Source organism: Brachyistius frenatus, unplaced genomic scaffold (genome assembly GCF_029030835.1).
Source record: "Brachyistius frenatus isolate BFR_SWC_R1_liver_20210118 unplaced genomic scaffold, ASM2903083v1 Contig_100, whole genome shotgun sequence".
Lineage (NCBI taxonomy): Eukaryota > Metazoa > Chordata > Actinopteri > Embiotocidae > Brachyistius > Brachyistius frenatus.
The window spans coordinates 1,357,918-1,372,081 of NW_027210699.1; the positions used below are offsets into that span (position 1 = coordinate 1,357,918).

The window sequence follows — 14,164 nt, forward strand, 5'->3', positions numbered from 1 at the left end:
TTTAGTGGTTACTTGTAAGTTATAAAAGTGAACCGATGAAACGGTGACTACGTAACAGAAGAGCTCCACTCGTCTGTGGAGTAATTATCTTTAGTCATCAGTCTATGAATCTTGGAGTCTGAAATGTAAAAAAAAATGTCCGCCACATTTTTTCCTACATCCAAAGTGATTTATTCTATTATGTGGACCAACAGTCTGAAACCCAAAGATATTTAGTCTACAATGATATAAAAGAGAAAATGTAGAGTTCACGGCACCAGAGAATGTTTAGAATTATTTCTTGAAAAAAAACAACCCATTTCCGTTTGTTCTTGTTAACAACATGATTGGATTCTGATCATTATCCTGATGTGGGTTATTATTAGCCTGACGTTACCAGAAACCAAATAAATGTGGGTTGTTTCCAGGCAACTAATCCTCAGGGTATGTACCTTGGGTTAATTTTGAAACTATTAGAGACTTTAACCAATTGACAGTGATCACCATTTACAAAATGTAGTTTAACAAAATTGTACCAAAGCCGCCAACGCTTCTACAGGTCTAATTCAGAGTTTGCTTGTGTTGTCGAATTCCCTTATTTCAGACACTAACTGGATCGGTCTCCGTAAGCTGGAGGAGTTGGATGTGTCTGATAACTGTCTGACCAGTATGCCCACAGCAGTTATGCGCTGTTTGAAGTCCCTGAGCTTCCTCAATGTAAACAGGAACAAACTGAGCACCTTCCCGGACCCCTGGGCATGCCCACTGGTAAGAGGCCCAGCTGATCATCACCCACTTTATGTTTTCCTTTTAATTAGAATATAATATTATGGTTGATGTTGTCCAGGTTTGAAACTATAGATATTACCGTGTGAAATTAATTTGATGACATATTTAAATATAATTGTGCAAGAGTATTATTTATTTACCATCTACAGGTTTTGGTTCACTCAATCATTGGTTGTTTTTCAGTGTTTCATCATCAAGCTGTGAAAGAGGCTTTTCCGCCTTTCTACACCACAGATAACAATTTAGGTGGACAATCAATTGTCACACAAAATAATCTGAAAAACTGCATTGTGTTCCAAAAATGTGTACAAGTGTCTTTAATTATGAATGTTTTTCTGGGGAGTCGCAAAGTTTTGAGAGACTGATGGTTTTTAGTTTCGGTCTTTTCCTTGGAAGAAAATTGTAAAATAGCACCAGACAGAAGATAGCACGATTGGAAAGTAAATAGCTGAAAGCCTTGATTGGATTTATGGATTGTGCATTATAACAAGAGATGGGCTACATGGAAAACATTGATGCTTGGCAACTATCACAACATTATCTTAATATTGATGTATACAGTTGTGGATAAAAACTCTTACAGAAAAAAAAGAAAAACCCTCAAATTTCTCCAAAACACTTTGGAAACTGACAAAAGTGTGACTGTCCTCCATGATGGTTTATTCAATATCAAATAAAAAAAAATAAAAAAAGATGAAAATGGCAACGAAAAAAATGATGGGACGTTCTGACAGAAGCATTGTTGCTTATCAATAAGCATTTTCATTCCTGTCTGGCTTTTTAATGGTTTTCTTTCACCTCCTGGGTCGCCTGCCCGCTGTTGCTCAAAAAGCACCGGATGGTGTGATCAGAAACTGACGTACCTCATCCCATCTTCCTGTTGCATCCACGTCCAGAGAGTTTGGCTACAGTCCCATGGACCTTTACCTTTTTAATAATATGCTAACGATGATACCAAACAGCAGAGTGACCACTTCTCTCCTTTTAATAAAGCTGAATTACTGATTACAAGATTGAAGACATTGGTGATACCAATTAGAGACATTAATTGATTTAATTAATCCAGGGCTTTATAAAGATATAAACACAGCCTGGCAACGGAAATCTTAATGTAATATGATTTTTTTTTTTAAGAAACAGTGGGTAAATTAAAATGGTATTATAATTCATAACACAAATTGAGAATCTTCTGCCTTGTCCGCCACAGAAACAATGCAAAGCTTCTTCCAATGTGATTGAGAATCTTCCAAACACCATCTCCATCTTCTGGAGGACTCAGTTGCAGGAGGTGGACTTCTCTCACAACAGCCTGAAGGAGCTTCCATCATATATCTTTGAACTGGAGGTAAGAGCCATGTATAACAATGTCTGCATCAAGCTGGAGTGAAATTAATAGTCTAAAATGTCTGGATTTAAAAAACAGACCCACATTAGTAGCCAGACACCTCTGTGATGTGTAGAATAACCTCCAGATGGCGCTGCTGCTGAGTGTTTGACTCGTTTCATACACACAGCTACTTCAGTGCACCAGTGCAGAGATGATTAAAAAAAAAAACACTTTGTCTTTTTGTTTTGAATGTGAATACATTTTGAGTTTAAATATTGCTTTTAATTTAAATCATGAAATGTAATATTCAAAATGGACGTTTCATTTGAATTCTATATTTATGTAGTTTTTTAGACAGGTGCTGTCCCGGATAAACATTCCTTATATCAGAACACCTGACAATGTTAGACCACCTGAAAAGTGTATTGTGTCATCCATCTCTGTCAGATCCCTTTTAAATCCTCCCATTGTAGTCACTTTATGTTTGGAAAGATGTTGCTATAGCTACACGCGTGGCCCGTCCACCCGTACTTGAGAATGCAATATCGCAGTCACGCTTCAGGCAATTTCTTCAATTTTGGCACAAATGCAGTTAGCAACGATGAACTGACTAGATTTCGGGGGTCAAAGGTCAAGGTCATTGTAACCTCATGTTGTCGCATTGCTGCAAACCTCTGCAGTGTCGTCAGTGCACCCAGAGGGAGAGCGAGCGAGACTCACCGATGAAAAAACAACACTCAGAAAAGCTGATTGTTTTTATATTCAATTCATTATGAAGTTTAAAGCGGCGCGTTCCCTTTGTGTTGTCCAGAGTTGATGGTATCATGACGCAGGTATCATGGTGGTGATCCTGCCGAGTTCTGCCTGTTACATACACCGAGCAGGACCACGCTCGGCTGAAGGGAAACTGTCAGACATTGTAACGAGCTGCCTGCTGTTTAAATATGATGTAACCGTCTCTGTTAGTCGCATCAATAATGATAAATCACATGAAGTCTGCAGTTTTGGAACATTTTGAGTCATCAGTGTTTTATTAGACTCAGTAATATCATTTCATTGTTACGATTGATCTGAAATTTACTAGATTTCCTTAAATAATCCTAATATTTAAAATGTGGTCTCTACTTTGGATGCAGCATTTTCGATCAACTGCAGGCTTAACTGTCCCTTAACCATCCCAACTACGTGCCTAACCCTAACTTAAACCTAAACCTAAACCAACCTCAATCTAAACCTAAACCTAAACCAACCTCAACCTAAACCTAAACCAACCTCAACCTAAACCAACCTCAACCTAAATCTAAACCTCAACCTAAACCAACCTTAACCTAAACCAACCTCAACCTAAACCTAAACCAACCTCAACCTAAACCAACCTCAACCTAAATCTAAACCTCAACCTAAACCAACCTTAACCTAAACCAACCTCAACCTAAACCTAAACCAACCTCAACCTAAATCTAAACCTCAACCTAAACCAACCTTAACCTAAACCAACCTCAACCTAAACCTAAACCAACCTCAACCTAAACCAACCTCAACCTAAATCTAAACCTCAACCTAAACCAACCTTAACCTAAACCTAAACCTCAACCTAAACCAACCTAAAACTAAGGCCTTACTGTATGTTCTCTCAACGAAGAAATGCTGACATAACAATACTGCACGCTAAAATAGAAAGACTTGTGTACTTGTGTTCCAGATGTTGTTCTTGTGTTCCAGGTGTTGTACTTGTGTTCCAGATGTTGTTCTTGTGTTCCAGATGTTGTACTTGTGTTCCAGATGTTGCTCTTGTGTTCCAGATGTTGTTCTTGTGTTCCAGATGTTGTACTTGTGTTCCAGATGTTGTTCTTGTGTTCCAGATGTTGTACTTGTGTTCCAGATGTTGTTCTTGTATTCCAGATGTTGTTTTTGTGTACCACCTCTCTCTACTCTGAGTCCATCAGTGTGTTCTCTCTGTCAGTACAGAACCATCAGAACACTACAAGTTCCAGGATGAATCACTCAGAACGCTCCAGAACAAGAAGTGTGAAACTCTGAACACTTTCCACCCTAAACGGTCGCCATCTTGGCTCTGTAGTGGAAGGGGGTGGGGCCACCGACATAGAGGATTTTCAAATTAAAAGCGTGTGAGGAAGCTGCAGCTGTTCCTGAACACAAAGTGTGTCTTTTCCACTGCTGCTGCTGGACAGAAGAATCAGTGTGTTTATTGAGTGTTAAAACAGAGGACACAAAAACATGTTGATTTCTGGGTAAAATAATTAAAGCTGCAGATATTTTGGAGGCTGATGTGGTCACATGATGAGGTCATTTCTAGTAGTATGTGATTTGAAACAACACCAGTCTGTGAAAACTCCTGCTATATACCAGTCAGAGACCTGACATGAAGAGCACTATTAGTTAGTGTACTGAGGGAGTACGTCATCTGGAAGCAGAACTCGTCTTCCACAGGGACCCTCAAATAGAAGCTGTGTAATTCAGAAAAGTATTAAAATGTCTTCGTCATATTTTACTGGCTCGACTTTACAACACTGTAGTCAGGTCAGGTCAGGTAGCTGTGCTGTGGCAAACTTTATTCCTTACGATACAGTCAGCCAACCGTCTGCCCGTGAAAGGAAATTGTAAATGTGTGTTATCTAACCTCTCCTCCCCCTCACTCCCCCGTCAGGCTCTGGTCTCACTGAGATTGTGTGGGAACGCCATTGCATCACTCCCGGCCCCCAACAAGTGGCAGTGCTCTCAACTCAAGACTCTCGATCTTTCCAGGAACCAGCTGGGCAAGTAGGTCAACGGAACCACACTTCCTTGTGTATACAGGGTCTGCTGTGACTTCACAACACCGTGGAGTTCAATAAAAACACCACGTGCAAAGAAATATGCAGCTTTGAAAGGAGTTGGAGGTGGAAGATGTCCGCCGTGACCAGCGTGGTTTTAGGTTGTCTGTGAATGTGATTTATCCGGAGCGCCTTCAGGTGAATCTCATCAGATTTGTACCAAACGTTCACTCAGACTCAAGAATGAACCGATTCAATTTCGAAGGTCAGAGGTCACTGTGATCGCACGTCTGTAGAATTCGTAGCTTCTTTGCAGCAACGTCTATATCTGAAGCATCGTCACATTACTTTTAAATCTAAATTATATGAGTCTGGACAGGCGGACGGATTCATAATATCCAACCAACTTCACTGGTTGGTGAAGGCATCAAAAAGGGAGGTGGTAATTTGAGTTTGTAAAACACTGGGAATCATTTAAATCATTAACTACATATTCGTCTAATAATTCAATTCTCTCTTGCTTATTGTTTTTTAGAATTTTTTAATGTCAGGAAAATTGTCACATTTATAGATATGACTGAAATGAATCATAATAAGCTAAAACCAACACCCGTCACTCATCTCTCCTTAATGATGTTGGACTTTTTGTCTCCTTTAGAGTAGAGGAGGGGCCCAAATCTCGGAGACTGGCCTTTCTGACAACATGGAACAGGAGGGATCCAGACCAAGGTACGTCTGCTTTACACACATCCATATAATTTGAACCTCGATTGCAACAAATAAAATAAAGTCAATCATTGAAAAGCATTTTTGTGAAAAGCTTGTGATTTTGCTCTGTCTTCGCCGTACTTTAAACTTTAAACTAAATACGCAACATGTTTTTAATCCCAAGAAGTAAGATCTTCCTGTGATGATTTTTGTCTTGATTTTATGCTTTTAATACATTGACTGTCTATTGTAATAGCTTTTTTAATTAAAGACATTTCTCGGTAATGTTGGCCTGTTTCACCGTTGATTCATGTCGACACTAATCACTATTTTCACACTTTTTGCTGGTGTCTTTGATTTTACCACCACTGTAGTTTTTAATCAACTTTGTTGATATCATTTTTTTATACACTCAACTTCATAGACCTTTTTTTTACATTGATGACAGAACTATAACTTTTGAATATAAGTACAGTCGAGTGACGCTGCAGAATTTCTCATCCCTTGTCAGTTCCAGGTTTTTGGTGTTACAAATTTGAAATGAAAGTTTTTTTTTTTTAAGTTTTCAGGCTGCCAAGAAACCACTTCTGTGGAAGTTGCAGCTGACTTGTTATTTTTCTCTAGAAACGCTTGGCACAAACTTGTTCTTAGTTTGCTCTAAACTGAATCTGTGAGTTGCTGTGTGTGTTTCAAGGCGCATGTTGTGACACTCCGCCTTGCTCTGTTTTTTTGCCAGTATGTCCCATTCAGTTTCCCATTCTTCTGCGGGACTCACTGGAAGTGCTTTTCCTGAATGACAACCAGCTGGAGTGTGTTCCCCAGTCAGTGTGTGGTCTGCACAGCCTCACTGAGCTCTACCTCTCCAAGTGAGTACCTCTGACTGCCTGCCAACCTTCAGCTGTGCGTCATCCTCCACAGTTCTCCCTCTGTCGCAGTGATGTCATTGGCATAAACTTTGGTAAATTTATAATCCCCGAAACTGTGTTTCTGTCATTAACAAGTGATGTCTGGGAGGTGCCAGAGCCAATCCTGACCCTTCCCGGGGCCCTGAGCAAAGTTCTGCCAAATTCTCACGGGTCCAATATGACCCATGACAGTTTGGCACAATGTAAACCTTTTGCAAAATGGTAAAACGCAATTCAAGCTAGCTCCCCTGAATGTCGCTTTACACATTTTCAAATAGGAAATACTATTTATTACTGTACTGAATACGTGATGCTTACTATTTACTGAGCTGTAACCCTAGACTATATTTACAAGTGGATGCAGCTTTTGGGTCTGACAAGTTAAGCCACTGTGGAAATGCCACCAAGGGCTGCTAGGGGTTGACTCCAAAAAGCCTCCATGGACTCCCATTGAGTCCCATTATAAATATTTATCGACTTTGTCTTTTATATGACAAAGTCGATAAATATTTATAATATCAGTGTGGTGTCTTGAGCTGAACTCAGCTGATCAGGGTTCTGGTTGTCTTTCTAAAAATAGTTCCATAAACAGTCAGATATTAGGCCTCAAAGAGGGGTCTAGTTGGGGGCATGTCTCCAGAAATGGTCAATTCTGATAATGGCTGAAATTAAGTATTCTAGACTTCAAAATGGCCGTCCACAAACCAATGGGTGACGTCACAGGTTGCATCAGGCTGGCTTTCTTTGGGGTGCAGTGCAGCTCCTGTAGTTACAGACTTATTTCACTGTAGGGGAGCTACTGTTTCTGTCTGTGCCCAAGGTTAAATATAAAACAGCCATTCAGTGTGCTAGAAAATGTCCCTCTCCTAAAAGAGATGCATAAAAAGAGAGCTCCAAACTTAAGCTCATCAATTCCTATCAGGCAACCTTACTTCATTTTTTTTTTTTTTAGCACTTGCGCTGTCTACCGCATACGTCAAGCTCAGTATACCCAATATATTGTATTGAATTTGGATGGATAAAACATAGACATCAGTTCAAAACAATAACGTCATCAGTTTTAAAAAAAATCAGTTGCAAAGGTCAAAAAAGTTCAAAAAATACAAACAATAGAAGAGGCTTGTTTTTTTCTTTAACACTGAAGAAGTCTTTCAAACTTTATTTTGCCATAAAAAGAAAAAACATTAAAAGTAGCTTTGACTATTATGAAAAACAGATAATAAAGTAAGACAACAAAACAAATATTTTTGGGTGGGCCGTGTTTGTTAGTTCACTCCCTGGGGATCACTGCTCGGTATGAGGTCAATTCTCCTGCTCCAGCTATTCGCAGCTGTTCGCTCCAAGAGACGATTTGTGCTGCTCTCACATTCTCCCCACAATAACTTAATTGTTTGGAAGTCATGAATTTTCTTGTTGCTGCCAAAAAACAACTGCAGCAACATATTCAGTATATCTGACTGTTTCTTAAAAGCTGGTCGAGGGACTCTGCTGGCTTCTCTCAATGAAGGCTCATGAGGGATAAATAGTTCAATTTTGCTACCAACTATCCAAATAACTTAGACTCTGCTGCTCTTCGTGTTGATCATTGAGTCGTGTTCTCTTGTTTTGGGAACAGTAATCCCGGAATCCAGGAGCTTCCAACAGAGCTCGGTCAGCTCTGCAATCTGTGGCAGCTTGACATTGAAGACCTTAACATCACCAATGTCCCCAAGGAAATAAGGAAAGAAGGTACAGACCAAATAAAGAAACGTCAGTTGACTATTGAAAATGAAGTTTGGCTCAAAAAATATTGAACTGGGTGATAACTTGATTTCAGCTTCATTTGTTGCTAAATCGTCAGTCTCACTGCTCTTGTCTGTTGACTCAATTCTTACTTTGTGGACTTTACGGGAGTTTAATCTGTTGCACCTGTAACAATACATTTTTTAGATACTGCACACCTGACCATGTCTTGTATTAAATCATAATTTTTAGAATGATTACATTAGTCAGATACATGTCAAGCATTCTAAAATTTAACTTAAGTACTTATACATAAAATGTCCCTGTAATGTTATGTACTGTATTTGACTTGTCGCAGCAGTGGCACCAATCTGTAGTTTTTTGGTTGCTGACACTGTAATATTTAATTCAGTTTTATTTATATAGCGCCAAATCACAGCACAGGTTATTTCATTGTTTAGTATTTTAGTCCTTACAACAGAACAATTCAACAATTCCCACATAAGCTCGGAGGGAAAAACTCCTCTTTAGGGGAGAAAAACCTCCAACAGAGGGAAGAAAAACTTCCTTTAACAGGAAGAAACCTCCGACAGAACCAGACTCAGAGGTGGGCGGAGCATCTGTTAACAGAACCAGGCTCAGAGGTGGGCGGAGCATCTGTTAACAGAACCAGGCTCAGAGGTGGGCGGAGCATCTGCCTCAACTGGTTGGGGTGAGAGGAGAGCAGAGAGAGAAAAGGACAGCATAGAGATCCAAAACATGAAGTGTTGGTTGCAGAGCAGAGACAATCAAATCATAATGTCATATTCTAAAAAAATCACATCTTGACTTGTCTGTGTTTTTTCAGGTCCTGCATCGGTGCTGGCTTTCCTCCGAGCACAGCTCCGGAAAGCAGAGCCCTGTAAACTGTTGAAGATGCTTCTGATTGGTCCACCGAGGCAGGGCAAGACAGCCCTTCTGGAGGCTCTGCAGTCCGGCAAGGCGTCACCCTTCACCCCAGCAGAATGTAGCATCTCTACCTCCACCTGGGAGCTGGACAAACCCGGTAGAGGCAAAAACAACGTGAGAGAAACACATACTGGACATGTACTGTACACACAAACAGACACAGATGGTACATGATCTTCATCTTAGACCATAGAAACTACTTTTGGAAGTGGTTTACAATCCAATAACTTCGTGATGCATCAATCTAATTAGCTTGTTGATTTATGTGGCTGTTCAGTACTGAGACCATTCCCAACTGAAATCACACTTATTCATACCTTTTGGCATGTCAAAGAGACTTTTAGCCATTTCACTGCATTTTGGTCCAGACTGTTTTCTATTCAATCGATTGCCGTGAAGCTTTACGGACATTCATGGTCTCCAGAGGATGGATCATAATGACTGTGATCCCTTAACTGCTATGCTGCAGCTGCAGGCCTATGGAGCGATAGGAGTGCCATAACAAATAGTAAATCTGCAAAAGAATAAGAAATATATAGATGAATAAATACAAAAATGTGGATATATAAAGACAAATAGCAAATTTTAAAAGAGTATTGCCTTTGCTGTTCCCATATTGCTTTTGCTTTTTCCTTGATTGTCTTTGCTTTTCTTGTATTCCCGTAAGACAATATGGAAAAAGCCAAAGCAAGACGGGAAAAGCAAAGACAAAGCTCTTTTAAACTATGTTATTTGTTTTTACATTTGCAATTTTTTTTATTCATTTTCTTTATATTTCACATTTATTTCATTGTTCTTCCATCCATCATCTAAACCCACTGTATCCTGACCAAGGTCATGGGGGGCGGGAGTCTATCCCAGCTCACTTTTGGTGAAGGTGAGGTAAACCCTGGACGGGTATCTCCTTATTCTTTTACAGAATAACACTTTATTATTGCATTCCTGTTGCTCCATACAGACACACACAAACACACAATAGATTACTATGAAATTTGGGACGCACTTTTCTCTTGGGATGAATTGTAATCCGCTGATACAATTTGTCCAAAAGTGCAGTTTATCACCAAATATCTACAAAACAGCCCTGACGAATCTGAGACTACTGAAGATAGTTTGTATTTGTTTCAAATATAACACAAAATGTTTCATTGCAAATGATTATATTAGCTTGACAAATTTGATTGAAAAATGTAATTTACACAAATTTCCAAATATTTTAGTGTGTTTTTGGTGTGCCGTCTTTAACAATAATGCCAACGTGCACTCCGGCTGAACACCTGATGATGCACGTTATTCCAAAATGCTTTGACAATGTTCCAAAGAGCTTCCTGTGATGTCAGGAATGTTTAGCACTCTCCGTTTTTTAGTGATCCCCCTAAAGAGGAAGAATAAATGAGGTTTAGGTCAGCTGACCATGGAAGAAAATCCATGACTTTCAACTTCTTTGGTCTTTAAGTAGCTCTTGCAAAACTTTAAGGTCTGTTTGGGGTCATCTCACTTCTGCAGTATGAAATCTTCTCCAGAAAGATGCAAACCAGAAGGTACAGCATGTTTACTTCACCTCGACACAGATGTCCAACTTATATTACATTACATTTCATTTATCTGACGCATTTATCCAAAGCCTCTTACAATTAGTACATTTCAACCATGAGGGTACAAATTCAGAACAACAAGAATCAAGAAAATGCAATTTCATCCAGAAAGCCAAACTACAAAGTGCTAAAAGTAAGTGCCATTTTAAGCACTACTAAAGTTCTACTGTTCAAGGTAAAGTCTGAAGAGTTGTGTTTTTAGTTTGCGGCGGAAGATGTACAGAGTTTCTGCTGTGCTGATGTCGTTGGGGAGCTCATTCCACCATTTAGTAGCCAGGACAGCAAACAGTCGTGATTTTGTAGAGTGTTTAGCTCGCAGCGAGGGAGCGACAAGCTGATTGGTAGATGCAGAGCGGAGGGAGGGGCTGGGATGTAAGGTTGGACCATGTCCTGGATGTAGACTGGACCCGATCTGTTCGCAGCACGGTACACAAGTACCAATGTTTTGAAACGGATGCGGGTGGCTACTGGTAACCAGTGAAGGGAGGAGAGGAGGAGGAAGAGGAGGAGGAGGAGGAGCGGAGTAGTGGAAGTGAATTTAGGAGGTTAAAGACCAATTGAGCTGCTGCATTCTGGACGAGCTGCAGAGGTCGGATGGCACTAACAGGTAGACCTGCCAGGAGGGAGTTACAGTAGTCCAGACGTGAGATGACCAGAACCTGGACCAGAACCTGGACCAGAACCTAGACCAGAACCTGCGCCACCTTCTGAGTGAGAAGTGGACATATTCTCCTGATGTTGTGCAGCATGTGGTAGGAAAAGCCATGCGAGTGAATGACAGAGCTGAGAGAGTCGGTGTACAGAGAGAAGAGGAGGGGACCCGGGACGGAGCCTTGAGGGACACCAGTAGTGAGAGGACAAGGTTCAGACACAGATCCTCTCCAAGTTACCCGGTAGGTGAGGTCGTTGAGGTAGGATGAGAACAGGGAGAGAGCCGAGCCTGAGACACCGAGGTCCTGAAGGAGGAAAGAAGGATCTGGTGGTTCACTGTGTCCAATGCAGCAGAAGGTCTAGAAGGATCAGGACAGAGGACAGAGAGGCTGCTCTAGCAGTGTGAAGCTGCTCAGAGACAGAAGGAGGACTGTCTCTGTTGAGTGGTCTGTTGAAACCAGACTGGTGGTCAAGAAGGTTATTATGGTGGAGATAGGAGGAGAGTTGGTTAAAGATAGCTCGCTCCAGAGTTTTAGAAAGAAAGGGAAGAAGAGAGACGGTCTGTAGTTGTTTACTTCAGACGGGTTGAGGGGGGGTTTCTTCAGGAGAGGGTTCACTCTCTCCTTCAGAGAGTTCAGGAAACAGACCGTTGACAGAGAAGTGTTCATGAGATGGAGAGAAAAGGAAGAAGGTCTGGAGCAATAGACTGGAGAATGTGAGATGGGATGGGGTCAGGGGGGGCAGGTGGTTGGGGAGGTGGAGGTTACCAAGGTAACAACTTGATTGGGAGACGGGGGGGGGGGGGTGAAACAGGAAAGCGAAGGGGATGAAGATGACGTTGTTATGGAAGCTGGGTTTGAAAATGAGGAGCGTATGTCATCTATCTTTTTAGTAAAGTAGTTGACAAAGTGGCTTGATGGAAGGATGGAGGGTGGGTCAAGGAGGTTGGAGAAGATGGAGAATAGCTTTTTGGGATTGGAAAATGAGGATTGAATTCTGGTTAGGTAGAAAGAGCTTTTGGCTGCATAAATTGAGACACAAGAAAGAGGAGAGGAGAGATTGATAAGTGAGCAGGTCGTCAGGGTGGTTAGATTTTCTCCATTTCCTTTCTGCTGCTCTCATAGTGGCTCTCTGGGAGCACCGAGTCAGACAACCACAGAGCTGGGGAGGACTGGAGGACATGGAGGAGGACAGAGACAATCAAGAGAGGAAGACAGAGTAGAAAGGAGAGTTTCTGTGGCTGAGTTAGGATGCATGAGTGAGAAAGAGTCAGTTGAAGGGAGGGCAGATCAAACAGAGGAGACCAGAGAGGAGTGAGAGAGGAGGGAGGGGAGGGAGAGGATGGAGAGGAGGGAGAGAGGAGGGAGAGAGGAGGGAGAGGAGGGCGAGAGGAGGGAGAGGAGGGAGAGAGGGAGTGAATGTTGTAACGGACAGGTCCAGAGTCTGTTGATGTGGTCAGGTTGTCAGTTTGAGAGAGTAAGAGATAAAGAAGTGGTCAGAGACATGAAGTGGAGTTACTGTGAGGTTAGATGTGGAGCAGTTTCTGGTGAAATATAGTCCAGGTGGCTACCGGCTTTGTGATTAGGAGGGGAAGGACTGAGTGAGACAGCAAAGGAGGACAGTAAGAGCAAAAGGTCAGATGACTTCTCTGTCTGGATGTTAAAGTCACCCAGAAGGACATTATATAGAAATGGATGTTGTCTTCAGGTCTGAAAAGTAAAGTCGATGCGGAAGAGCGTTAACATGCAGTATCACTTAGAAACAGTCGGCGCTCCAACAGACTACCATTCAGATAGCCTCAACTACTCACATGAAATACAACTGCAATACGTTTTTTCTACAAGTCATTTGATAAATTCACTCCTTCTGATCAGTATTCTGGTGGTCCATCTAAAAATAATCCCATCATTATTACATATTAGGCCTCAAACAAAGATATGTTTCGGGGCTCCCCCGGTTTGATTGGCATGCCTGGAGTGCAGTTGGGTTTCCGGAGTAGGTGGGTGGGCACAGTGTCCTGGAAGGAAATCTGACCTTTAGTACAAAGGAGTTAACATGGTCACTACTGCAAGTTTGTTGCTCACAGAGGGACTCGGTGGTGTTCAACGTGTGGGACATCGGCGGTCAAGCCAGCATGTCCACAGTGAACCAGTGCTTCTTCACCGATAAGGCCCTGTACGTGGTGCTGTGGAACCTGGCTCTGGGGGAGGAGGCCGTGGTCAACCTGCAGACATGGCTTCTCAACATCGAGGTGAGTTTGAGCTCACACACACACACACACACACACACACACACACACACACACACACACACACACACACACACACACACACACACACACACACACACACACACACACACACACACACACACACACACACGCACACACTAACACTCATGCTTCAGCAGACCCGCTAACACTATACCGATGGGTGTGTGTTTATGAACCCAACCAGTTTTCGGTGCTGACCAAAGACATTAAGTCTGTGGAGTTCTCTGTTCTAAAACATTGGTATGTAGATGACCACATGAAGATCGTGTGGTTATCTGACTACAAAAACTAACCACAGACTGATGGATCTCATCAAATGGAAGTATGTTGATTGGGAAAATGTCGACACTGAAATTCTTCATCGAAGCCTAATTACTAGCTGTAGAACGGCCACGCCTGTATTTATCAAAGTGTATTTGAGGGAGTCAATTTAAGATTGAAACATTCTTCATTTAAAAAATATAAATCACATTTATGTTATAGTTCCATTCATT

At 41.5% G+C, this 14,164-nt stretch overlaps 1 protein-coding gene across 1 annotated transcript in view; it reads left to right on the forward strand.

Annotated features, from left to right (window-relative positions):
- Positions 1 to 14,164, forward strand: part of lrrk1 (leucine-rich repeat kinase 1) — a 66,664-nt gene that overhangs the window by 21,969 nt on the left and 30,531 nt on the right. Inside the window, exons 9-16 of the mRNA XM_069711435.1 lie at positions 584 to 747; positions 1,976 to 2,113; positions 4,764 to 4,876; positions 5,528 to 5,598; positions 6,314 to 6,443; positions 8,098 to 8,210; positions 9,052 to 9,266; positions 13,485 to 13,649. Coding sequence (XP_069567536.1) covers positions 584 to 747; positions 1,976 to 2,113; positions 4,764 to 4,876; positions 5,528 to 5,598; positions 6,314 to 6,443; positions 8,098 to 8,210; positions 9,052 to 9,266; positions 13,485 to 13,649 — 1,109 coding nt within the window. The remainder of the gene's footprint in view (positions 1 to 583; positions 748 to 1,975; positions 2,114 to 4,763; positions 4,877 to 5,527; positions 5,599 to 6,313; positions 6,444 to 8,097; positions 8,211 to 9,051; positions 9,267 to 13,484; positions 13,650 to 14,164) is intronic.